This window comes from Nestor notabilis, unplaced genomic scaffold, assembly GCF_000696875.1.
Source record: "Nestor notabilis isolate BGI_N333 unplaced genomic scaffold, ASM69687v1 scaffold6077, whole genome shotgun sequence".
In the NCBI taxonomy this organism is placed as follows: Eukaryota; Metazoa; Chordata; class Aves; order Psittaciformes; family Psittacidae; genus Nestor; species Nestor notabilis.
The window spans coordinates 9,758-33,670 of NW_009935014.1; the positions used below are offsets into that span (position 1 = coordinate 9,758).

Genomic DNA, 23,913 nt, shown 5'->3' on the forward strand with positions numbered 1-23,913 from the left:
AAGGCATAATTAGGAATGCGTACAGCATCTATAGCCTTGACTACTACCCCGCCACTTCCATTCGGATTGTTTTGCACTCTGATCAGGAATCAGCATCAATCTGTACATTAAAAAGGATGTCTGGTTTTGGTTTGTTTGACAAAAGATTTCAAGGTTTCTAAGCAAGGTGGCACTATGTTGTTTCTGGCAACAGCTACTATTCTGGAGGAGAAAAATGTTTAAGTGAACATCAAGAAGGAACCAAGTATAACGTTAACTTGTATTGAAGTATGAAGAATAAATGGTACACCTGAAAAAGCCAGTACCTCAAACAGACACAGAATGCAGAGCACAACAGCACTTCATTGAAGGCAAACATTTTAAGATGCTTCAAATGCCCTGTCTAAACACTGGAATACAAGATTTTCCTGAGACAAAGTATAGAAGTATGAAGACTGAGTAAACCAACCACAGTTCACAAATGCATCCAAGCAACCAATTCTTCAATTTGCTTTATTTTTCTCTGCGTAAGGAACCCTGCACAGGCAATTCAAATTAAAACAAAATAAATATGTGAATATTCATGTAAAACTGTCCTTGCTAATGAACAATTATACACAATGTACAACTCTTCATGTTCACTGGGAGGGCTTACAAATGTACTATTCCCAACAAAAATGCACCAAAATGTCTCCATGCAAACTTATCAAAAGTGACCAAAAAAGGAGAAAAAAAAACTTACCCATCATCCTTTTTTTCTTTTTCCTTTTTTCCTTTTTTACAATCACAAAAAAATAAAAACATCTACATTTTTGTTACATTTAGAGTAACTAAAATGTGGCCACTGTCTATTAACATCTGGTTTTATGCTCCTAAAACATCTATGGTTACTGTAAAATTATGTCAACAATGAATTGGACTTAGGGCACTATTTGTAGTAAAAGGAAGATGATTTTGTTCACAGAATGTCAATAATCTGTGTCTGAGCCCTCTGCATTGTCCACATTCCGTGAGAGCATATAATTGTCCATATCTATAGACCTGCAATTATTGATTGCATAGCGCAAACGCTCTGCCATGATTAGTTGACTGGAGTAAGGTGGGAGCCTCAGTTGAAAGAAACAAGTCTGTGAGGTAGGCAAGCTGTCGTAAGGCTGTGGAAACGGATAAAAGGTGGGACACTGTTAAGTTGTGAATGAAGCAAAACCCGCAACATTATCCATATTCCATTGCTCCCTCCCTTCTGTGCCTCTGTCAGTCAGCATTTTCACATTCTATCTCGAAATTCCTTTTAAGCAACAGACTGGCCTCCCTTATTTACATCATTTGTTTCATCCTTAAGGAGGTGCAAAGTGACTGCTGTGAATACCTCAACCCAGCAATGAAATTCAACTATTGGAAAAGCTGATCACACTACTAGTTAGCAGCTTAATGGGAGATACCAAGCCAACATTCAAAGTACACACCAGGGTGGGCCTTAACACGAGGCAATTAGAGAGACATCTAACCAACAGCGACAGTCAAACCCCTAACATCTTAGATTTTGCCAAGTTTTTGATTCACGTAGTTCACAGAGAACATGCTTCCACTGCACAAAACCCATAAGTAATGCCAAATCAATGCATCCTGTACACAGAGCAACACGCTGTAAATTCATCACGGTGGTTTTAAGCCATTCACTGGTGCTCATATGTTGCCACTTACACGTATTTAAAACTTTTTAAAAGAGAGTGAAAATTATCAAATGAGAAAAGGTATTGGAACAGAAAATTACTGTAAGTTACAATAGGAGACGGTTTGTTTCTTGGCAAGAAGCTCTTTTGACCTCCCATCATATAACTATAGTAAATGCACCAAATGAATTTAGATGCAATTCATGCAGTATGTGTCCTTCCACACAATTAAAATGTTTGGTTTTAACAGCTCAGAGCATATCCAATCCCATACTTTCCCTATAAATTTACAACTACGGAAACCTGTCTCCTATTGCCGAAGGACAAATTATACTAGACAGGAATATAAAACAGACAGACAAACAAACAATGTCAACAACAACAGCATCTGAAAACAGCATCTTACCCTATCAACCTTCATTATTTGGAACCGCTGAGATATATCAGCTGTGTTGGCTGGCAATCGAGATCTTCCTGACACAAACCTCATAAAAAGGACTCTCTCCTCATTTGAAAACTCTTCAAGAGTGTGCCAGAACCACTGAACTAGCTGATGCTGCTCATCGACTTCTCGGTAGCGCACAACTTTCTTCAGAACTTCAACTGATATTTCTGGCATTCCACAGACCATTTGCTCCAACTGCTTGGCGGTCAGAAGAGACAACAAAGGAACTGGAACAATCCAAGACATTCCTTCTCTTACAGCAGCCACCTGTTGCCCAAAAAAGAGGAGATATTTGCAGTGGCACTGTCTTACCTCTGCCACTTACTGTGCCATCCAAATGCAAAAGCAACATATCAGCTGAGGAATGGGATAGAGAATTACAGAACATCTGACAAATACAACCTCTCATGCATGCATGTGTTTTGCATGTGTCTCATGCAAGAATGTGTTTTGATGCAAATGAGAAGAACTTAAGAAAGTGCAAGTTAGCAGCACAAATGATGATGGCTAAACTAAAAAACTGTGTAAATACATCTGAGCTGGAGCAAAGTCCTATTTGTAAGAAGTCTGTACTTGTTCTAGAAGACTTAGGATTTGGTACCTCTGATGAGAAAGTTACTTTTCTAATGCAGCTAATGTCACGCATGCATCTGTATCTTGAGAAAAAAGGACAAGAATTCTCCTAGCATGTAATTAGTCGTCTGCTTCCACAACAGACAAAATACATGAAGCATGCAGATAGGCAATTAACACTTCTCAAAAGATTGCATGAAATAGTTGTAGTTTCTGTACTAAAGCAGATGAGAAATAGTTTGAAGACAAAATAGTTACTTTAGCTTGTCTTTATGTTGCTATCATGTCTAAGGAGAGTGCACGGCACGCACAACAGCAGGTTCATTTCTCAAGCAGCTCTGACAGTTGGCAGTGGGGCTACTCTAATGGAAGACAGGTCCTGATTTCTAATGCTCTTTTGTTAACTGAGCAATTACTAAAAAAAATAGGACTAATTTAAAACAGAACCCCAAAGCAGTTGGGGGGAGGGGTGAGGAGTAAGCCACAGGGACCCAAGGTGAGATGTGGAAAGCCAAGACTGTCTTATGCCCCAATAAACTGGAATGGAAGCTTGCATAAATAAACCAAAAACTATTTGCACTAATGACGGGGATATGGTCATCACAAGATTCTTACCTGACGGTCCATTTCATGGAGTCTGTACTCAATTGCCCTCTCCACATATTCTTTCCTGTTTGAAAAGGTAAGTGGGATACTGTTCCCTCCGGGGATTATGGGAACCATTTTTCCATCAGCACTTTGGCCAACAAAAGAATCTAAAGGAATCATCTGCAAAACAGGAAAAGTATGTTCAGTGTTAAGTCACCACTAGTGATCTAAAGTTAGTATTTTACTATCAGTCACCTAGAACTAAGATCACAAACTATTCCAAATGCATAGGAAGTCCCTGTTATCCCAAATACGGGTACGCTGGATTCTATAAACACCTAAGTTTAGGTCAGTCTGACAAAGTAACTGCTTTCAGAATAAATCTAAAAGCTCCAACTTTCATATCTTACCTCATGGAAATTTTCTTCAGTAATCCCACTGTCTTCAATGTGAAGAATGCTGTTGAGGGTCTGCACATAGAGCAGATCTACCTCCTCCAAATCCTCCAAGATGAGTGGGATACAACAAAGTTGCTTCCAGACCATTGGAGCCAAATGAAGATCTAATGGCTTTTTTGTACGAATAGCTACACCCATGAGAATGCCCAAGAACTTAAACTGCATCAGATGTTCATCTAAACATGCTGAAGGGTTAAAGAGAAACCTGGAAGAACAAAGAAGCAGTGAAAATGCTCTAGTATCACTTCCATCCTACTTCATTAGAAGTAAAAAACAAAATATTGCTAAGCAGAGTGTAGTAACTGTCAACGCAATTATCAGCAAGGAGTGTCCAAATCAGAGTATTACTGTTATCTGTTGATATTGAAATAATGGAAGCTGAGATAGGCAGAACTAATCTTGGCCCCAAAGGCTGGCATTCTTGATTGCTGTTCTGAATTCTGCCATCAGCAATCCAGCAAGTTCATGTTAAAACCATGTCTTCCCTTCCACAATCAAGTAACATCACAACTCAAAGGAAAAAATATCCTAGAGAAAATTGTGAAGTCTCATCGTTTGGTATAAAACAGTTAATGGAAGATTTTAATTTTCACCCACTAATATCTGCAATAAAAGCAAATCCTGGACAGCTTACCTGTCTCTATTGTAGCCTACTTCAGCTGTAGCATTTGGGGAAGGAATAAGCAGGTCTACTATTCCAGTTTCCAGTTCCTTAAAAATGAACAACAAACACGCTTTCTTAGACACAAGGATAAAAAAACCTATTACGGAAATATTATGACTTTACAGCATTACAAGACACACTATTCCATTATAGTGATAATTATGTCTTACAAATTAAGGTGAAAAGCTGAAGAGAAAATAAACATCGTAGGGATGATTTTTAGTAAGAAAAACACATTCATTTCAAGAGTTGCCCTTAGGTCAGACTATAGATGTTATTTCACCGAGACTGGTCTGCAATACGTTCCTGGTACCTGCTTCAGAACTAATCAGAAGCTGTAAGATATACACACCCTACCAGTGCCACTTGTTCAAGAAACAAAAATGAAGAAGCCTTCAGTTCCCAGGGGAATCTGAAAAGGCAGCTCTGTTGACAATAGTAATAACATCTTGGTTACAGACAGGCAAAAATGTTCACTTTCTGCTACTGATCTCCTTCACAGCACTGAATCCGAGAGGTGACATGTATCTTTGGGTATGTGAGGAAGCCTGAGGTGCTTCTGTATTGTATGCATGGAACATTCTGTAATCACAGAACACAGTACAACTTCTCTTACAAAAGGTACTTGCTGGACAGAATGAAGGGCTGCAAAATGCTCCCATAACATGTAAGGGCCATTTCAGAACTCCAAGGGGCCTAATGTAGTATGGCCTTATGGCATCTCCTTGTCATAACCTACATTTCTTTATCCCAGGAGACATCCCTAAGTAGGCAGCTCTAGCTTTGTCGCTCAAGACTGAAGAACAAGTATCTGCTATGCTGCAAAAAGGCAATTTGAGAAATACTAAAAGACATCAGAGAGAACAAAACCTCTACCCAGACATTCTGAAGGAACAGGTTTTTCATACCTGACACATTTCTGTAATAGTGTCATCAAACACTCCACCTGCATCATCAGCTCCTTCTCCAACCAGTTTCACTTTCCAGGCACGGGAAGGTAGGCGAAGGTCTGATGCATTCAGCTTTACCACTTGCCTTGCTATCTGTACAAAAATGGGCTTGCATTTCCGACCTCTTTCAACAAAACCAAACCAACAGAAAAACAAACAAGACACAAAGAGAAAAGTTATGAAAAATACATGAATATTCATCTGAGGTCTAATACAATACCTGTGAAACAATACTGACCTGGTTGATATCCTTTTCACAGTAATCTGTGGCCCATAGTTTTTGCCCTGAACCATAGTTTTTCCTATGGAGCGCACCATGGGGAGCGTATAAACGCGTGGTGCCAGTAAGGGCCTTAGCTGTCCTTGAACTATTCCCCACGTTCCAGCATTGTAATGAGATGTACTGTTCTGTAATAAAGCAGTGTGAGAATAAGCTTATTAATAGAGAATATTAATTCCATTCTTTACAGCATAAACCCCTTCATAGTAATAACTAGCACTTCAGTGTTTCGGGAAACTGACACGTCAGCACTTTTTGGTTTTTGCTTTGAGGCCAGCTTTTGGAAACTGCAACAACGTTTTGACAATGTTTGCTTTAATCTAGATTTATATCTTTTCTGATTCATTATAGAAAACTCATAGAGCCTGTCACCAAGATCCATCTTGATCTGGTCAGAAACTCTCTAGCAACATGGAATTTACCTGGTTATTGGGACTGAGGTTAAGTAATCTCCATGAAGAGTACATGAGGTCAGAGAAATGGTACAGCAGTCTGAGCCTTGCTCTTACTGTATGAATGCTCACTTCTTTCAGTGCCCCATACTGTGGTGGAATGGCATCAGGTAAACCAAGTTGTAAAGGCACTGAAACACCTACCACAGAAAAAGAAGAAAAACATTATTTCATAAAGGGTACCTGTACTGCTTTGGGCTGGGATGGAGTTGATTTTCTTTGTAGTAGCTTATGTGGTGCTTAGCTGCCTACTGGAGTAAACCACAACAGCAGCAAAATTAAGACACTAAGATAATTTGAGAACCTGCATGGATATAAAATAAACCAAATTTTGTCCCAATGTTCCAAAGTTCTTGTTGCACCCATTCCCCAAGAAACACTAAGAGTGATTCAAATGCCCTACAAACAGGGCTGGTTCTTTACCTGGTGCTCTTGGCGGAACTGGCGGAGCTGTCCAGGCAGCGCTGTGGCAACGTCCTGGTGAAATCTGTCGAACGTTCTTCCCTTGCAGGACTGTTATGAGGGTTGGTTCTCTGACATGGTTGGTATGGCCCAGTCCAAGCTGACAATGTAAGAGGGACAAAGAAGAATCAACAACTGTGATGATATTTCTAAAACTCTGAGCAAAAATTCAGAGCAAATGGTAAAAAATAATATTTATCTACAGCATATACTGCGATAAAAACTATTTACTATATATCTATTTCATTATGCTACCATTTACCTTTTATTTTCAATAGAATATTGCATCTGTACTCAATGGGAGTGGCAGACCTGGGTGTCTAAGAGACCTTAGAACATGCAGAAATCTGTGCTGTAGGTCAGCTATGCTGCACAGTCTTTCTCATGCATTGAAAACACAGCTCATGTCATTCTGTAAATTCCTACAGTAGTTCATGAAAACAACATTTGTGAAAGAGAAAGTTTACTTAAGCTGTTCTGACTTCTTACTGATGGGTACATATATTCTGAAAGTGAAAGTTTCATATTATAACTGTTCAGGGGTTTGGTTGGTTGGTGGCTTGGTGGTGGTTTTTTTTTTACTACATAAAAAACAAATCGTTTGAACTGCAAGTAAGATCATATAGACCAGGCTTTCACGATGAAGTTCCTCTAAATCTTTTATCCGAACAATTTTTTCTCTTCCAGAAACACAAAGTAATCATCCTATCAAATGAATATAAAACCAAACCAAAAACCAACCAAAGAAAAAAAACCACAGGCTCCTCTCAAAGTATTGTAAACAACTTGCTCAACAACCCTTCTCAAAATCTCAATTCTATAATACCTGAAGACAAACTTTGCCCGATCTTCCCAACACATCAAGAGCTAACATATCGAGAGGTCAAGAGGCTCTTTCCTACACTTGTAGCAGGCAGAACTGTCCAAAAGCTGAAGTGCTTTCAAAAATGAGCTATACATGGGTGAGGACTTTTAAGAAGAAGGATAAAATTAGGGTCCCGAAGGAAACAGAGAATTTATTATTGACAACGTTTTTTCTGACTTGAAAAACTGAGTTTCTAAATAAAGTTAGTTTATATTTTCTTTATGAAAAGCAATTAAATAGTTTACAAACCTGATTGACACCAACCATGCATTTTATGATGCTGAAAAAACTGATGACAGTTTAAGAATTAGGTAAAAATTTATCTTTTTTTAAAGAAAGCTTTAACAAGAATAACTTGGGTAGAATGTTTTCAGTGCTTTCCCAAGCTGCTGCCATGTAATAGCATAGGAAAAAACTAAATAATGGAAATGCCCAAAACGTTCTTATGGTTGAGAAGGGGAAGGAGTAGAACAAAAATAAAAGCATTCTTTCCCACCAAAATAAAGACATCCTGAGCACATCTGTAAAGTACAATTCTAGCCTTATAAAGGTGAGAAATAAACAGAAAATAGTACATACCTGCCCTTCAGAGTTGCTACCCCAAGCATACACATCCCCTGTAGATGACAGGGCCAGAGTATGCTCTGCTCCTACAGCTATGTCTTCAATGAAGATTCCTGACAGTACGGGAACTTGTTGGGGTCTGTTGTGATTTCGAGCGCGACCTTCTGGCAAACCTATTAGGCGATCTGAAATTGCAAGTACATTTATGTCTATAAATGTAAAGAACATTAAAAAGCGAAATTCACTTGCAAGTAGAAGTCAGGGACATAAAGCAATTCTTAATACCCGTGGAGCTGGGACACAAGAGCAATTGCTTAGGGAGAAATCTAACACACTTCCGACAAAACAGAGCTTCCTACAGTGCTAATATTGCTAAAGGTGTTATTTTCACTTTAACTCTGAAACAAGATCAAATTCTATTAAAACCTAAGTATCTAAATATTGATCATATAACACAATATATGTATTATAATATGTACATATTAACTGATTTGAGAAGTTTAAACATGTTTAAGTCAGTGCAGTTGGAAATTCTTCTGTCCAGATTTTTAAACAGCTTGTGTAGGCATATGTTTTATTATACAAACTAAACTTCTAAGTAACTCAATGTTTTTGGACATGTGAAATTCAATGAAGTTTTAGCAAAACACTCTTCAAAAAGTAAATTAGTAAATTGAAAGGCTGTCCTGAGATCAAACTAGAGCTACAAATCTGGATTTTAGGCATGTGTTAAAATTGCAACATTGAAGTTCCAAAATTCAGGCTAGATCAGCACAAATCAAACAAGTAGCATTAGGTTAGTCTTAAAAATATGTCTTAATATTCTTCCTTTTCACTTGCAAGAGACACAAACTACTACAGATGGAAGAGTCCAAATACCAGATTGTCCTACCTTGTCCGAAAGTATATACATGCCCATCTTTTGTCAGTGCAACAGAGAACTGGGTTCCACAGGCAACTTTTTTAATTCCAATTCCACAAAGAATATCCACTTTCTATGGGGTAAGAAAAAGGAAGAAGAGCTATGGGATTACAAGGATATAGCCCAAAAGCAACCATGAATTTCATCTGCAACTCCTACTTCCCAAAAGAAATTTTATAATTCCCACTCAGCAATGCATACATTGTAGGATTACTCCAATTAATGCTTGTAAATCAATACATGAAACTGAGACAAAGTTTTCTCTTTTTTGGAACTAGCCCCTTATTCTATGTACAATGATTCAATACACCTTTTTTTTACTGGGAGTAAGCAGGGAGTGGCATGGGAGGAAGTAGATGAGTGTGTAAACAACCTTCCCCCCATGCTCCAAAATAAGAAAGCTCTCTTCTTTAAGCTGATGCTAAGATTTTCACTATTTCTATTGCGACTGAGATAAGGTCACTACCATTTACATGAAATCCTTTCAAGTATCAGACTCAGCATAATGCATCGTCAGAGTCATTTACGTCAGGGTGTATTAGAGCAGTACAGTATATGGAATTCATAGTTTAACTTCCGAAAATTACACTCTGAGCGCTGTGCAATGCATTTAACAAAACTGAACATTTATACAAAGAGTAATTTCTTCAGGAGCTCCAACCTGTGGCGAGGACTTGGCAGTGGAATTCCCCAAACCAAGTTTACCATAATCTCCATCTCCAAAAGCCCAAACCATTGAGCCATCTGTTGACACAGCTACAGTATGATTGAGTCCACAGGCCACCTGGTTGGGAGAAATACACTATTACCACAGTTTTTGCTAACTTCCTTCTAACACCCTGACTACATTTAAGAAAAGAAAAACAATGATTTAAAAAAATAAGTATCCTTTTAAAACCATTACAACTTCCACTGCTTATTACAGTGTTTTGAAGACATTTAGGACCACAGTAGTATTTTTAAGGTATTTGCCTCCTCTCAGCTCCTAGAACCAAAGAATGCTACATATGTTCGTTGTTTAAGATAGAAAATAGCTCATGAATTCATGCTTAGAAATGCCTAAATCTTGACATTTTAAAATGTTAAAAAACAGTTTTGCAAAAACAGGATCAAAAGAGTCAGGAAAGTTATCATTTAAAAAATGATGCTAGTTAAATTCTGCCATCAAAACCAAAATGAAAGCCATGGTTAAAAAGAAACAAAAACCAGAACACTTGGATACTTTGAAAACATAAACATCAGCTGTAAACAAAGATACACTGCTAGCTTTAGATAAACCATGCCTGTCCAATCTGGTAACCTTCCAGCGCCGTCACTCTTTCTGGAAGTTTCTTGTTGGAAGTATTCCCAAGTCCTAATCGACCATAATCACCATTTCCAAACGTAAAAAGTTTGCCGTCTGCTGTCACCACAGCTGAGTGCTTGAAGCCACATGACATCTGGAAGCAAAATAAACATAATTTTAGACACATTTTAAATTTGGGGGGGAAATTCTATTAGCTATTATATGCAAGTATGTAATGCTTTTCCTCCCCTACACAATATTCACTTTACAAAGAGCTAAAATACAGCTATTTTAGTATTAATGATTTCTCCAACAACCTATCTCTTCTTCTTCTCAGTGGTAACACTGAGGAGGAAGGCAGGTAGCTATCTGCACGAAGAAACACTGTCAGGTGTTCTATTATTCATTTTTACCAATTACTATGTTCTGCCAGCAGATTGCTCTTGTGCTGTGAATATTTTCTGGTTTTATAAAGAAACCTCCAGTCAAAGTCAAACATGTTTTGGTGCACTGTTATAATCCACCGTCAGTACTTAGGAGGAGGTCTCCATGCCTAGATTTGTAGGTCAAAGTCACTTAACAAGGACCATGGGTAACTTCTAAATCATGTCTGTATTTCGACAATCTTTTGGTCATTCCTTTTTCCCTTGCTTTGTCTAATTTTCAGTCGTCTCCAACAATAATTGTCACTTGACATCACAAATCAACAGTGAGCTCTGTGATGTTAACATCCTTAACTGGAAATTATCAGCTGGATTCATCATGCTCAGAGAAGTGAAAACTTGATGGTTTTTATTCAGTACCTAAATTCAAACTGCCAAGACTTGCAATGGTTCTGGAACATTCTTAGCACTAGGTTACCCCATGATTGCAGCTTGCAGGAGACAAAGAATAATTTGGTACCTGCACCACTTCTTCTCCTTGCAGAGCCTCAATTTGTCTGGGCCTGCGCTGTCTGTCACTGTTCCCATGGCCCAGTTTGCCATAATCTCCATCTCCCCAGCTAAAGACCTCCCCACTTTCTGTTAAAGCCATGGAATGTCCATCAGATCCACAGGAGGTCACCAGCTGTGTTACAACAAAGCCTGTTAAAGCAAAATGAGAGAACAAAGATTAAAATAAATTGTAACAACTCCTAATATGCATTTATCCAAGTGCTCCTAGTGGTACCCAATTAACTCTGGGGAAAGGAACCAACCACAACCACAGCTTTCTTGTTATAGCAATTGTTATAGCAATGTTACCTTCGGTTTTATTTTCAACAAACCCATAATTCTCTCATGTACAAACTGTGCTTCTGCCATTAGTTTTAAAATTAAATGCTCCTATCTTGAGAGCAACTACTTTACCCTGAAGCCTTCTTAGAAGTAATTAATTTTAACATAGAATCCCAGACTGGTTTGGGTTGGAAGGCAGCTTAGAGCTCACACAGTTCCAACCCCTGCCACAGGCAGAGACACCTTCCACTAGAGCAGGTTGCTCCAAGCCCCATCTAAGCTGGCCTTGAACACTGCCAGGGATGGGGCAGCCACAGCTTCTCTGGGCACCCTGTGCCAGTGTCTCACCATATTACTACTTAAATCTTCAGAAAAAAATTTGGGATATTTCTTAATTTTTTTTAATTAAAGACAACAATATTTTATGTGTAAATCTGCAAAACCAGCATCAGTGCAAATAATTACATTAATCACCCAAATGCTTAGTTGTGTTTTATCAACTGACTCATCTCAAAGCCACAATTTTACCTTGCAGTGCTGAAATGACTGTTAACACATGAAGATCATCAGAATTCCCTTGTCCCAGCCGCCCGTAGCTCCCTTCTCCACAAGCCAACACTGTGCCATTAGCTTGAATGACAAAAGTACAATTCTGACCACAAACAACCTAGTTTAGAAAGATAGAAAGTTTTAATGATTTTTAGATGCAGCAACATTGCAATAGCTATGTTATAATAATCTCTTTTATTTTTTCTTTGCAATTATATCAAAAGACTCCTGTCACACTGCAAATACCTTTATGATAACCCTATTAACAGAAGACTTCACTCACCCCATGTTTAACAGTTCTGTTACCGAATCACATCATAATAAAAATTACTTCATTGAAATTTACTACTAGTTTTTGCAAACCTTCCTCCAGCGAGAGAAATCGCAATGTAATCCTGCCTCAGACTTAGTTCTGATGTTTCCATCCTGCATGTCAACGTTATTTTGGAAAGCAAAACCGGCACAGGTATTATGTTAAAGCTGTGCAGGTATTTTCAAGTCATGCTTACATCAAACAATTCTGTCAGATTTCAGTGGCCTCTTGATGTGAATTTGTCAAATAGTTAAAGACTTCCTTTTTAGTGAACACACATGTTTTGGGGGTACTTTACAGTAAATTCAAACAAAAAATTGAAAGGACATAAGAGCGAGATTTTGTCAAACTGTACAAACAACACACAGTGATCACCTGCTGAGCCTGAGAGAATGAAGGTGCTGCTACTGGGATCATGACATTTCTACCAGCTTCTGCTAACTGTCCGTGTCTTCCTGCTCCCCACAGATACACATCACATTTACCTCCCAGGTGCCAATCCTATGGCATAACATGAAAGAATGCTTTAGAACACAAGTACTTTCAATAGCTTATGAAGTTTACAAAGAAAAGGGGGGGGAGGGGGAAGGACGGAGAAAAAACCCAAACCACATGAATTATACTAACCTCTGGCCTCGATGTTGCCCAAGACATTATCTGTTCATCCATACCATTGATCCATTTACTGTTATCCTGCACAACAAAAGCCACAGTTGCTGCATTTAGTTCAAGAGATACACATGATTTTTCTGTGATGTAATATGTATTTTTCCTTCCTGAGAACAATATTGACATTCAAATGATTCTAAATGGTACAGCAGTAAGAATGAGCGTGTGCAGACTCAAATGCTTTATTTTCATCCACAGGCCAAGTGTATTTCCCATCTAGCAATGACACTGTTATCCATAACTTGCAATCCAAATCAAAAAAAAAAAAGAAACCAACCAAAATTAATGATGAAGTAAACTTTTCCTATGTCCTTTTCAAGCTTTTTCAGGTTTTAATTGTAAATACCGGCTTAAAGTGGTAAAAGCTTGCTCATAAAAAAAAAAACCTTAATCCCAAATTTCTATTTTGGTTTACATATCATAACAAGTCATAAAGACAAAATCAACACTAGCAAAATAATTTGGTGTGAAATATGCCAAAATGTTACCCTAAAAATACCATTGTAAAGCTCTACATTTCTTGCTTTTATCCCATAGGGAAATTACTGTCACAGTTTTGGGTTGTTTTGGTTTGGTTGTTAACATTCAACTGAGCTGTGCTCATTCCACACACTCAGAGCAATCTTTATGGTATATCCTAACCAGGTAATTAAAAACCAAACTCACACTTATTACTGGTGTTTACATTAATATCAATCTTTACAGCTCAGAGACGTTAACTGCAGCATCCTATATGCTCAATAACACATATGCTCAATAACAACACACTATGACAATACAGCACATTTTACCATTAGGAGAGTAAGCTCATCCTCCGGAACAGGTTCCAGGTCTGGAACAGTGAAGGATTCTGGGAACTGTGCTCCCTTGGCCAGAGCTTCAGCAGCTTTGATAGTAGTAGAGAAACACTCCAGCCATGCCCATTCTGTGGGGTTCCAGGCTGCAGGATCAGGGAGGCAGCTCTGGTGATGAGGTGGTACTGGGGGGTTGCACAAGAGCTGATCCAGGTGAAGGCCCACAGCAAGTGATGCCAAGCACTGCATGTAAGGACTATGAACAAGCTGGTCTCCACAAACCACATGGGGCTAAAGGTGAGGGGAGCGGGAGAGAGATTGAACATGCAAAGTTAGAAATACACCTTCAATTCAGAAAAAGGAGTGCTTCAAAGCTAGTCCTGTAGAAAAAAATACTTTCCTCCACACTTAATCAAAGTTTGTCTAACACTTTAAATATCCCCAGAATAGAAGCAAATTAGCTTTGACAGTACTGAAAGACATTTGCATATAGGATGTAGGAAAGTCTTCAGAGTTCTCTGTGGTGAAAGACTGAAACCAGTTGAAATTCAAACAGTGACCATGTTCAGACAAATTGTCAATGTTCACATTAGCTCTTCTTACCTTTTCATAAGCATACTGCTCCTGAAGCATTATTGGCAAACGTTCCAGGAAAGCTCGCATGCATGGAGCCATATTTAATCCTAGAACTCCTTGCTGTTTCAGTGCGGTCCTACATGTCGCAAGGACGTGATTGGAAGATATCCACTCTGATGTACAGTTCACTACCAGCACATCCTGTTTAACAGCAGTCACAAGACACACCAAAAATTAAGAAGTCATAGAACAGGATTATTCAGTTCCATCAATTTATCACTAATCATCTTAATTTCCATAGGGGCCAGAAAACACACAAGCTTCCACATTTTTGTCTCTGTTGCTGAATAATCCACTGACAAATGCTAAGGAGTAGCCATCTCCATTTGCCCCTTCCTCACATTTCCATGGCAACACTACTACTGTCACTCCAAGGAAGAATACAAACATGGTAATGGTGATAAGCAGAGTTCATTTCAGTGAATGCTGTAACCTTAGTTTAGGATCTGCCTTGTAATATGACCTTCAATACTCAGTCTGAATTCTGAAAAGACTTTCTAAGAATCCCAGAATACTTGGACCCACATGCAACATGACTCTGCTAACAGGAGTTATGATTCGTGCCATATTTGTCTTCATTTGTTTATCTTTTGGGATCATCAACTGTTATGGAACTTCTGTTCAGATGCCAGCAGTTCCTGACACAGCAAACATGGAAGAAAATTCTGCTGCTCCCGAAAAACTTCGGAGGTTAAGGCTGCTTTAAACTAAGTTAGATCCCTGGAGTAGTATTTGCTGGGGGGGAATGAAATAATTCTTCATTCTGCATGAAGGAAAGAAATAAACCTGTCTTCTGCATACTTTTTGTTGCCTATTTACAGCTGCTGCCATCAAACAGAGAAGCTGATTTATCTGGTGTGCAGCATCCTTTATAACCACCACTCAGATTGCATCGTGCCCCTCCAGATTAAACATGGGATACTGTTAAACAAAGCCAGTCGTCTTGGGGTCAGGTCACTGCTGAAAGCCAAACCAACGCGTCTTGAAAATCCAGCAGAGTTAGAGTTCAAACCCAAAAGGAGGGGGATGGTCAAGACAGGCAAATGGCATTTTCTTTTAATAAACAATTTGAAAGAACATTAAGACATAGGGTCACCTTTGATCTGTTAGAGCAAGCAGCTACTCCAACTTCAGGTATCCATACTGCAGTCTGAATAGCTCCAGAACCTATCACAACACTCTGTAATACTGAACCATCCTAAGAAAAGAAATGGTTCGAGTCAGTGTGTATACACAGCTACTTTTCTGTTTAAATGCATGCAGTCATATTCCAAAGGGATTATATTCTCCCATGATGATCAATAACTATTTAAAAACCAAAATGCTTATACTAAAAGCAAAAAAGTATCTAGTATTTTCATCATATTAAGGAAAAAATGTAACTAAGGATTTAGAAGTGCTTAATAATCCACATTATCTGACTTTTGGAAAAGTTCTCCAAGTAAGAGTATACTGTTCCCAACCATGCGGCTAGTTCTGCAAAACCCACCTAACATGTCCAAGCCTACAGAATGAATCAATAGTAGAACCATAAAATAGAAAACGCTTCAATGTTAAGTACTATTTCAATATTGTATTATTCATAAATTTATACCATTATTTCATACAATGCTTTTTCTAATGTTTCTAACATGCTGGCAGGTGGAGGAGGGAAGGGAGAAAGCTTTGGATACTCATACTAAGAAAGGAATCAGGTCACATCAAAGATGATCTTACCCGTAAAGACCAAATATTCATGAGCCCACCAAGTCCACCAGAGACCAATGCCAGTCCATCAGGACTGAATGCAACAGTTCGAACAGGAGTAATATGTCCTCTCAGTTGAAATACACACTTGACTTCTACTGCTTTCATGTAGCCACCCTGCAAATTATTTCATAGTTATGGAACACTGAACTATTTACAGAAAACAGAATAGCATCACAGCTTCTATAATCTGTAATAAATACTGACCATCCTTACGGATGAGGGATAATAAAAAATGCAAAACAGACTTTTCTTAGCAAAAGTCTTCTCCCAGGCAATGTTGCTATTTTGAGTACCTTGCTTGCATTCTTCTCCTCCCTAGTTTTGGAATGAGCATAGAGAATTTCTTAAATTTGGTCCTTTTACCTTGGCATTTGTTTCTTGGTCCCACCATCCTTCTGAGCAAGTTGAGCTGGACTGCAGTGTGATTACTATCTCCTGGGGAACAGTCCAGACACACACCAAGCCATTGTGGCATCCTCTAAAGGAAGTCAGGATAAATCATAAAGGTATTAGCTAACAATGTATCAGTGGTCTCGTATCAACTTAAAATATCAGTAGTCTTCACCATCTTCCTGTAAAACTACACTGTATTAAGTAATCTAATTTCCCAATGTATAAATGCATTTCTTTCCTGTTCTCTCCTCTCCCTCCTCTCTTCCTCTCCCCCCTGCTTTTCCATTCTTACTAACAACATATTCTCAGAAAAAATATTTGTATGAAGCAAAAAAAGTCAAGCAGGACCACCCCACACAGGTCCTCTGGCAGGACCCTCCCCTCCCACAGGTCCTATGGCATGGAGAAATCAGTTGGTAACATGACCAGTGCCACGCCTTCCCATTGAATTCTAAAGCCTCACAGATCTCATGGCAACTGGGTTATTGAATTAATGTTTTTTAAATAAAAAAGACAAAACTTTATTCTGGCCCTAAAGACTAGCAGAAAAGACCTGCAAAAGAGCTATAGACGCTATGGAAAGTAAATTACATACGTAGCTAGTAAAAGTTGCAACTTGGGTCCTTTCCCTGGAAGAGCACACCAGGCAATGCCATTCACAAGGGCTGGATGGGACAGCGAATGCAAGCGTCTCCAACATCCTCCCATGTATCCCCAGAGTTTCACCATTTCTTCTTTGGCACACGTCAGAAGAATCTTACCAGTTGGATCCCACTTCATACTAACAATCATATCCTATTGGATTTTTTTAATAAAAAAAAAAGGCAGCATGAAGTAACAAGGTAAGAAAATTTAACTCTTAGAGCTAACAATGTTTAACAGGCATGCGTTCTTAAAATAATCTGCACTTGCTTTTATAAACAGCTTTCAAAGAGATAGAAGGGCTTAAACACATCTTTACCTACAAAAATCATACACTGGTTTTTAAAAGATAAACTCTACCTTATGTGCATCAACTAGAACGATTCCTCCTTTTTCAAGTGGCTCCTTTGTTCCTATTAGCAATTTTCCATCTGAATAGCCAACTGCAAATGGTCTGTCTTCACTGAACCAGGCAAGGCATGTGACAGACACTACAGAGACAACACAAAAATTAAACCAACTAAATTCAACTTCATCCCAGCCGAAGAGGTTTTGCAGTGCAATTCTCTAAAACAGGAAGTGCATAATACCTTCCTCCCTACAGGGTACTTAACATATTTTTGGTCTGAAAATTTTCATGCATTTGTATGGTAAAGATAAAACTGAGTCACTGTAATGACAAGTGTTGAAGTTACTTTGTAATAGGTTTTTTTTATGAAAATCATTGCATCTATATTCCTGACACGGTGAAAAGAAGTAAGCTATGGAAAAGAAAAAGGTAGACTGAATCCTATACATGTACCTGAGATACGGATGCTTCTAAGAAAAGCAAGTTGAGCCTTTCTTAGCATGCAGATATTGCCTCACTCGATTCTACAAAAAAAATCTGCTAATTTCCTGAAGCAGCAATATGCTTCTTCACACAATGCTACCAAAGATGTCCACTAGGACTGGTACTATATAGGAAAACCAGCAATAATTCAGTAATTCAAACGACAGTGACTACATGTTATCTGTAGACACCACAGACAGTGCAGGGAATCTATACTGATTTTATATGATGCAAAAGAATATCAGGATTTGACCGGGTTACTACAAACTCTTTCCATCTGCTGCAGGCAAATCAGGGCGCATATGGAGATCCCACAGACTTTTCTCCTTCCATGAACACAAGTGAATCATGCAAGTAAGGTACCAGAAGTCATATCCCATGAACAATAATAAGAAAAAAAGGAGGGGGAAGAGGGGGGGATTTATAATTTGAATTTCTACTTAAATACTGATATAGGCACCTACCATCCTTTCTGTAGCAGTGTTCCAGTTCTAGCCGGTGCATGGCTGAAATATCTACAACTTCAATAAGACCAAGAGATCCATCCATACGACCAATTAATAATAATTCTGGAGCATCACCTGTCCATGTTGCAGCTGGCCCTTCTTCTGGCCAAGCTAGAGCAGATACCCAGTGAGGCTGAAGATCTAGTAATCCTTTTCCTCCTAGGAGTCCAAAAAGTCTTTTTAAACTACTTCATCTTTATAAAGAAAACAAACCAACAGCTACTTTCTATGGGAAAATATCAAGAGTTTCTGTTTGGAGATAGGTATACTAAAAATTCATGGAAGTTACAAGACTATGAAGCAATGGTCCACTAAGCTACACAGACACAAAATCCAGGTAGCAAATCTCAAGTATCAGTCAGGTTACATAGTCTTAAGGAAGAAAGCACAATTCTTCAGTAGTCAGTAAATTCATAGTTTTCCTGTGGACTGTCTATTAACATGGGCAGCATAAGTGGTGATTTTCAAAAGTACAAAACAACGGAATGAAGTTTCAGATTAGAAATAACAAAGTCATGAATAGGCTTCCTCTTGAAGGAGTTCTAAAGGTATTATGCTGGATTAGTCAACTGCAGCACTAAACCCAATAAAAATGTAAGATAATCTACTTAGACATGCTTGCAAACTGAACCACAGAATTGGACAGGGCCTTTCCTTGACAAGGTTCAGACCCCTCTATCCCAGTACAATCTCATAAATTTGGCTAATTTAATAGTATTTCTTCCCCAGTTGATGTTCCTCATAAAATATGAAATCACAATCTTTTGAACATTAGAAACTTCTTTAAAGTTATCCATGGCCAATTTATATTCATTTTTTCTTGTATCCATTTGCTTACATAGCTGCTTTTTCTCCCCAAGATTCTTCTAGAGTTTATCTTCCTAATGTATTTATTTCTAAGCTTCTTCCTCTGAAACACTTTTGTTCAAATATATAAACCAAGCTCACTCATTCTGTCTCATTAGAAGACATTCCAGCCAGCTGATCACTTTAGCAATTCTTTCCTTCCATTTCAGTCAATTTTTGCATTCTCCCTGTTGCATGTAGAAATGTAAATCTTGCAGAGTACAGAAGATAGTATTTCCAGACAAAAACTGGTAAGAGTGATCAAGCCTCACACCTACACACTTCTGATTCAACACGGACTCACACGCTGCTCAGTTTCCTAGTGAACTAAATCACATCGATTTGTGCCTACCTCTAATTAAAAATGTTTACAAGACACTATGGAGGATGGTAGGCATTTCAACTGGAGAGCATACGCAGTTCAATACTTAGGTAAAGAAATATTCAGTAACTCAGCAACTTCCCTAGAAATAGTCTGTCTGTATTATAATAACATGTTCACAGCTAGTTAAGAGCATACCATTGACTTGCCAGATGTTCACCATCTTTTCTGTAGCTCCAGCCAGATACTTGCCACTAATGCTCCAACAGACAAGAGATAAACTAAGGTCACTGGGTGACCCCAGACTTTCTTCTGAATCACCTTCTCTGTAATAGGATAAAATAATGCAATTTAAAAAGTGCATTTCCTTTAAGCAGGCAGGAACATATAGAATTCATAAAATATCTGAGTTAAAATATCAAGTTATCCTGCCATCACTGTGGATTTACATAATAAATGTTTCTGCTCACAGATCTATATTCTCATTAAAACCACTTCAAATTACAGAATGACATATTAGTTATTTCCACAGTAAGGAATTTGAAGTTACAAAAACAAGCTTCATTAATTTTACCTATTTGTAACTGAAATTTAACTACTTTGGTGAGGGCAAGACTCTCAGGGAAGTCATGAAATGAAGCAGAACGGCTTCGGCAAAAGAAGTGGAGGAGGTACACTTTGTGCTCTACTTTAAACTGTCACTCCTGTCACAATGCAGTTACACTGCTCTAAAAAATGCTATTTTAAAATCTGCTTTTGCTAATAGTAACAGGACACAGGTACGCTTTATTACCCTTAAAGTCATTCATGAGGGGCACAGTTTTTACTGATTTTTAGTAGCAGGAAAATGGAAGCTGAAATACTGCCACAATGCGTACTGTGGGCCAAAGACTGTACCACCCCTGTGTTTCTGAAGGCACAGGAAGCATATGTTGGGTGTGTTCCTGCCTAAGCAGGAGACATTTAATTTGTGAATAAAGCAGGTAATGGGACATTGTAACTATTACTAATAACATTAACTCATTAACATAACACATGTAACAATATTAACAGGTAGCAATACTGTGTCAGGGATAGCAATCTAGTAGCATTTCAATCATGTTCCTCCATAGTCTCACAGAAAGAGGAGAGCATTCTATCTAAAACAAGGGATAATGCCTTTTCATCTGCTCATCTTTAAGGTCTAAACACTGATTCCACCTTTAAAGAAGAACTGGCACGTACCCACTGCAATAAAGAATAGAACTAGAATTGTGTCGCGTTTGTATTTACAATTACTAGTGATACTGCTAGCAATGAAGCCCGTTAAAGTACTTAGTTCAGAACCTACAGCATGGGAAGCACACTTTTCTGCCACATGACTAACAAAATATCTCTGTTAAAAGAAAATGCTGCTCTCATTGCTATCTTCTGAAGTCAGGTTATGCCATTCCATTTATTCCTTTTAAGGCAGCATCTAACAGTAGCAAGCAAACAAGAACTAAAACGATCAGTAAGAAATCATCATGAAACAACCTCCTAGTTCGCTATTGTTTCTTCATTTTCCTGAGTTAAACTCACCTAGGCTGTACTTTAGAATTAGGCTCTATTCTTTCCTTTTTCTTTCTTTTTTCGGACATAGCTGAATGATACAGAAGTACTTCCCAGAGACTCTCATGAAGAGGAGTTACACTCAGCTCCTGAATCCCAAACTTTTTGACGCCTGACTCAAATGACCACGCTCAGAGTTGTTACGTTGTATGTTGGAACTGTCCACTGGAACCCACTGAAGGGATATTCACCTTTTTTTTTATATCACAATGAAAGGATATCCACATTCTTTTGCATGACAGTCCCTTACAGTTTTTACTTCACCCTTTTCTCTTACATGAATTAGTAATATTTTTAAACAGCTTTACCATGATCTCTTTATAATTACTCTAATCAGCTTGATACTTAAGTTCTGTTTTCAGTTTTACGCTATTTAACGTACTTTGCATGCCATAAACAGAAGAGTTCCACAGAAAAAAGGAGCATGTTAGTGCAGAGATGCTGCAGGGTTGGCTCATTGCATTATCTTGCACAATTACAGCTTAAATTAAATATCTGACTATCGTAAAGAATCAACTTACAGCTTGTTGAGCACACACGTTTGCTGCAATGAATACTGCTTCTTTGTAACATTCCACACTCTTATGGTGCCATCGTTTCCACTAGTTGCCAAAAGTCCCTTTTTACTGCACCAAACACATGTCATGACCTACAAATACCAAAGTCATCATGGCAAAACTGGAATTTAAATCTAAAGCTTAAGTATGTTTGTTCACCAATATTAAGCAAGCATCAACCAATGGCACAGCATTAGCTACATTATTGAAATATGCTGTAATAATCAAACAAGATGCATTTTTCTTCTTCAACAGCATTGTGTGCTGTAATTAGAACATGCTTTATCAGGAATCTACACTTGGTTCAGACCCAGGTTCCACAGGCCACTACTGCAAAGAATATTTGGACAAAGGTGTTCATTACCATGACAGAAAAATGAATGCAACTGAGATCTAGCCTAAGAAAAGATTTAAGAGTGATTCTGCTGACTTCATGTACTGCAAGAACACTTTCATGTCCCCTTTAACAGAACCTTCAAAGCAGCTAAGCATTTCTCTACATCAGAGGTAAGCAATAACCTACTTTATCACCAAAAAATTACTTCTTGTGGGAAATCAGAAATACAGTTAAAGTATTTGTAAAATAATAGTATTTTACTTTTTCTGTATTCTGCAAAAGAGACTATTAACATCCATGCAATCTGGGCAGAAATGATGCTTACCCTGTTCTGATGAGCCTCTAATTTTATGAAGGAACATTTTCGTAAGTCTCCCCCCATATCAGCGAGGGTTTGGGGAATAGTTTGATTATCTCGATCGTGTGCTGCAAGAGTTCTCACCAGCTGCTGTGCAGCCCACTGCCTATGTTGTGAAGATAACCTTGAAGAGAGGCAGCAAGCTGCTAGTGCATTAGCCAGCTCCAGAGGGCCTACAGCAGAAGGATCATAGGAAGGATGGGCATACAAATGGGCAATTAAACCTGCTTAAACAAAACAATGATATGATGCCTAGATGAGTACCAAACAGAAATACACAAATTAACACAACATTAGCCATAATTTCCAGAACAAGATAGAGATTAACAAACATCTTATAAGATTGCAATTGTGTTAACTATTAGAAAAAACACTCTGCTGATACCAAGAGAAAAAATAACCCCCTTTAAAATGTCACAACCCCCCCCTTAAGAATAGTATTGCAAATAGCCTTAATCCCACCATATGGAAAATGGTTGTTCAAAGAGCAAGGGCTTTCTGAACAGGAAAACACCTCCTCTGACATGACAAAGCTGCTGTCACCGCCATGTCCTTCTCTCCTTTTACCACAGCATCAACCCAGTTTTGAGGCACAGCAGTTGCTTTTTGGCTCCCTGACCTCTCACAGCAGAGGCAGCACAACTTTCTGTGTCACAGACAGTACAGTACTTTGGTGGCACTAACCCACTGTTATTCCCCTTTATTTCATTAGGTGGCACAACCGTGGCTGAATGTCTTGGCTATATGGCTTTGAGCACAGACACACACACACACAGAGCAGAAAATGTAATGATGTAATAAGGTCGTATTTCTAAGTAAAATTTGTTTACTAAACTATAAGATTACTTTGATTAAAACAAGTTTTGTACATTTTTGAGAGCATATTTATCAATACATTATTATAGCAAATGTCTCCTTAAATACAAATAAGGATTTGAAGATTTAATCATTAACATTCAGAAACAAGGCTGAGTCATACCTTTCTTTTCAATTTCTGCTTTATCATAGTTTGGCCTCAGTTTGGCCCCTTTGTCTGCCAACAATGCTACAAGTGCCTGAGTAACCACAAAATTCGGTGATGTGACCAGTTTGTTCTCTTCTGCAATTCCTCTTAAAAAACTTGGCAAAAATTTTCTCTGAATTGGATCATCAACTGTTGTCAAGTTCACACCAGTGGCTGCAGAAATCAAATTCTAAAAATAAATCATTAAAGACAATAAAAACCAGAAAGATCAAGTTGGGAAAACACTTTGGGTCAAACAAATCATGCAGTTTTAAAGACTTTCAGGTTGGTTTGTTTTTTCTCTGCAGAAATTCTCTACTCCCAAACACTTCCATTTTAACAGGCAAAGGTCACATACAATATGTAATTATGTCCCTGAAGAACACCTGGTCTTAACGGAAGCACCTATTCAGATCCAGGGTTTAAAGAAAAAAAGAAGG

At 38.3% G+C, this 23,913-nt stretch overlaps 1 protein-coding gene across 1 annotated transcript in view; it reads right to left on the minus strand.

The window, feature by feature from the left end:
- Positions 1 to 477: 477 nt before the first annotated feature.
- HERC1 (HECT and RLD domain containing E3 ubiquitin protein ligase family member 1) overlaps positions 478 to 23,913 on the minus strand; it is a gene marked incomplete at its 5' end in the record, with an annotated part of 48,053 nt that continues 24,617 nt past the window's right edge. The window contains 30 exons of the mRNA XM_010017611.1: positions 478 to 1,133; positions 2,059 to 2,364; positions 3,286 to 3,438; positions 3,669 to 3,921; positions 4,351 to 4,427; positions 5,289 to 5,454; positions 5,569 to 5,738; positions 6,033 to 6,202; positions 6,486 to 6,624; positions 7,969 to 8,138; positions 8,846 to 8,948; positions 9,537 to 9,659; positions 10,159 to 10,314; positions 11,064 to 11,245; positions 11,906 to 12,044; positions 12,615 to 12,740; positions 12,867 to 12,932; positions 13,700 to 13,993; positions 14,306 to 14,479; positions 15,435 to 15,536; positions 16,055 to 16,201; positions 16,381 to 16,402; positions 16,476 to 16,565; positions 17,076 to 17,275; positions 17,483 to 17,613; positions 18,419 to 18,619; positions 19,827 to 19,954; positions 21,740 to 21,867; positions 22,438 to 22,643; positions 23,450 to 23,663. Coding sequence (XP_010015913.1) covers positions 948 to 1,133; positions 2,059 to 2,364; positions 3,286 to 3,438; positions 3,669 to 3,921; positions 4,351 to 4,427; positions 5,289 to 5,454; positions 5,569 to 5,738; positions 6,033 to 6,202; positions 6,486 to 6,624; positions 7,969 to 8,138; positions 8,846 to 8,948; positions 9,537 to 9,659; positions 10,159 to 10,314; positions 11,064 to 11,245; positions 11,906 to 12,044; positions 12,615 to 12,740; positions 12,867 to 12,932; positions 13,700 to 13,993; positions 14,306 to 14,479; positions 15,435 to 15,536; positions 16,055 to 16,201; positions 16,381 to 16,402; positions 16,476 to 16,565; positions 17,076 to 17,275; positions 17,483 to 17,613; positions 18,419 to 18,619; positions 19,827 to 19,954; positions 21,740 to 21,867; positions 22,438 to 22,643; positions 23,450 to 23,663 — 4,722 coding nt within the window. The remainder of the gene's footprint in view (positions 1,134 to 2,058; positions 2,365 to 3,285; positions 3,439 to 3,668; positions 3,922 to 4,350; positions 4,428 to 5,288; positions 5,455 to 5,568; positions 5,739 to 6,032; positions 6,203 to 6,485; positions 6,625 to 7,968; positions 8,139 to 8,845; positions 8,949 to 9,536; positions 9,660 to 10,158; positions 10,315 to 11,063; positions 11,246 to 11,905; positions 12,045 to 12,614; positions 12,741 to 12,866; positions 12,933 to 13,699; positions 13,994 to 14,305; positions 14,480 to 15,434; positions 15,537 to 16,054; positions 16,202 to 16,380; positions 16,403 to 16,475; positions 16,566 to 17,075; positions 17,276 to 17,482; positions 17,614 to 18,418; positions 18,620 to 19,826; positions 19,955 to 21,739; positions 21,868 to 22,437; positions 22,644 to 23,449; positions 23,664 to 23,913) is intronic.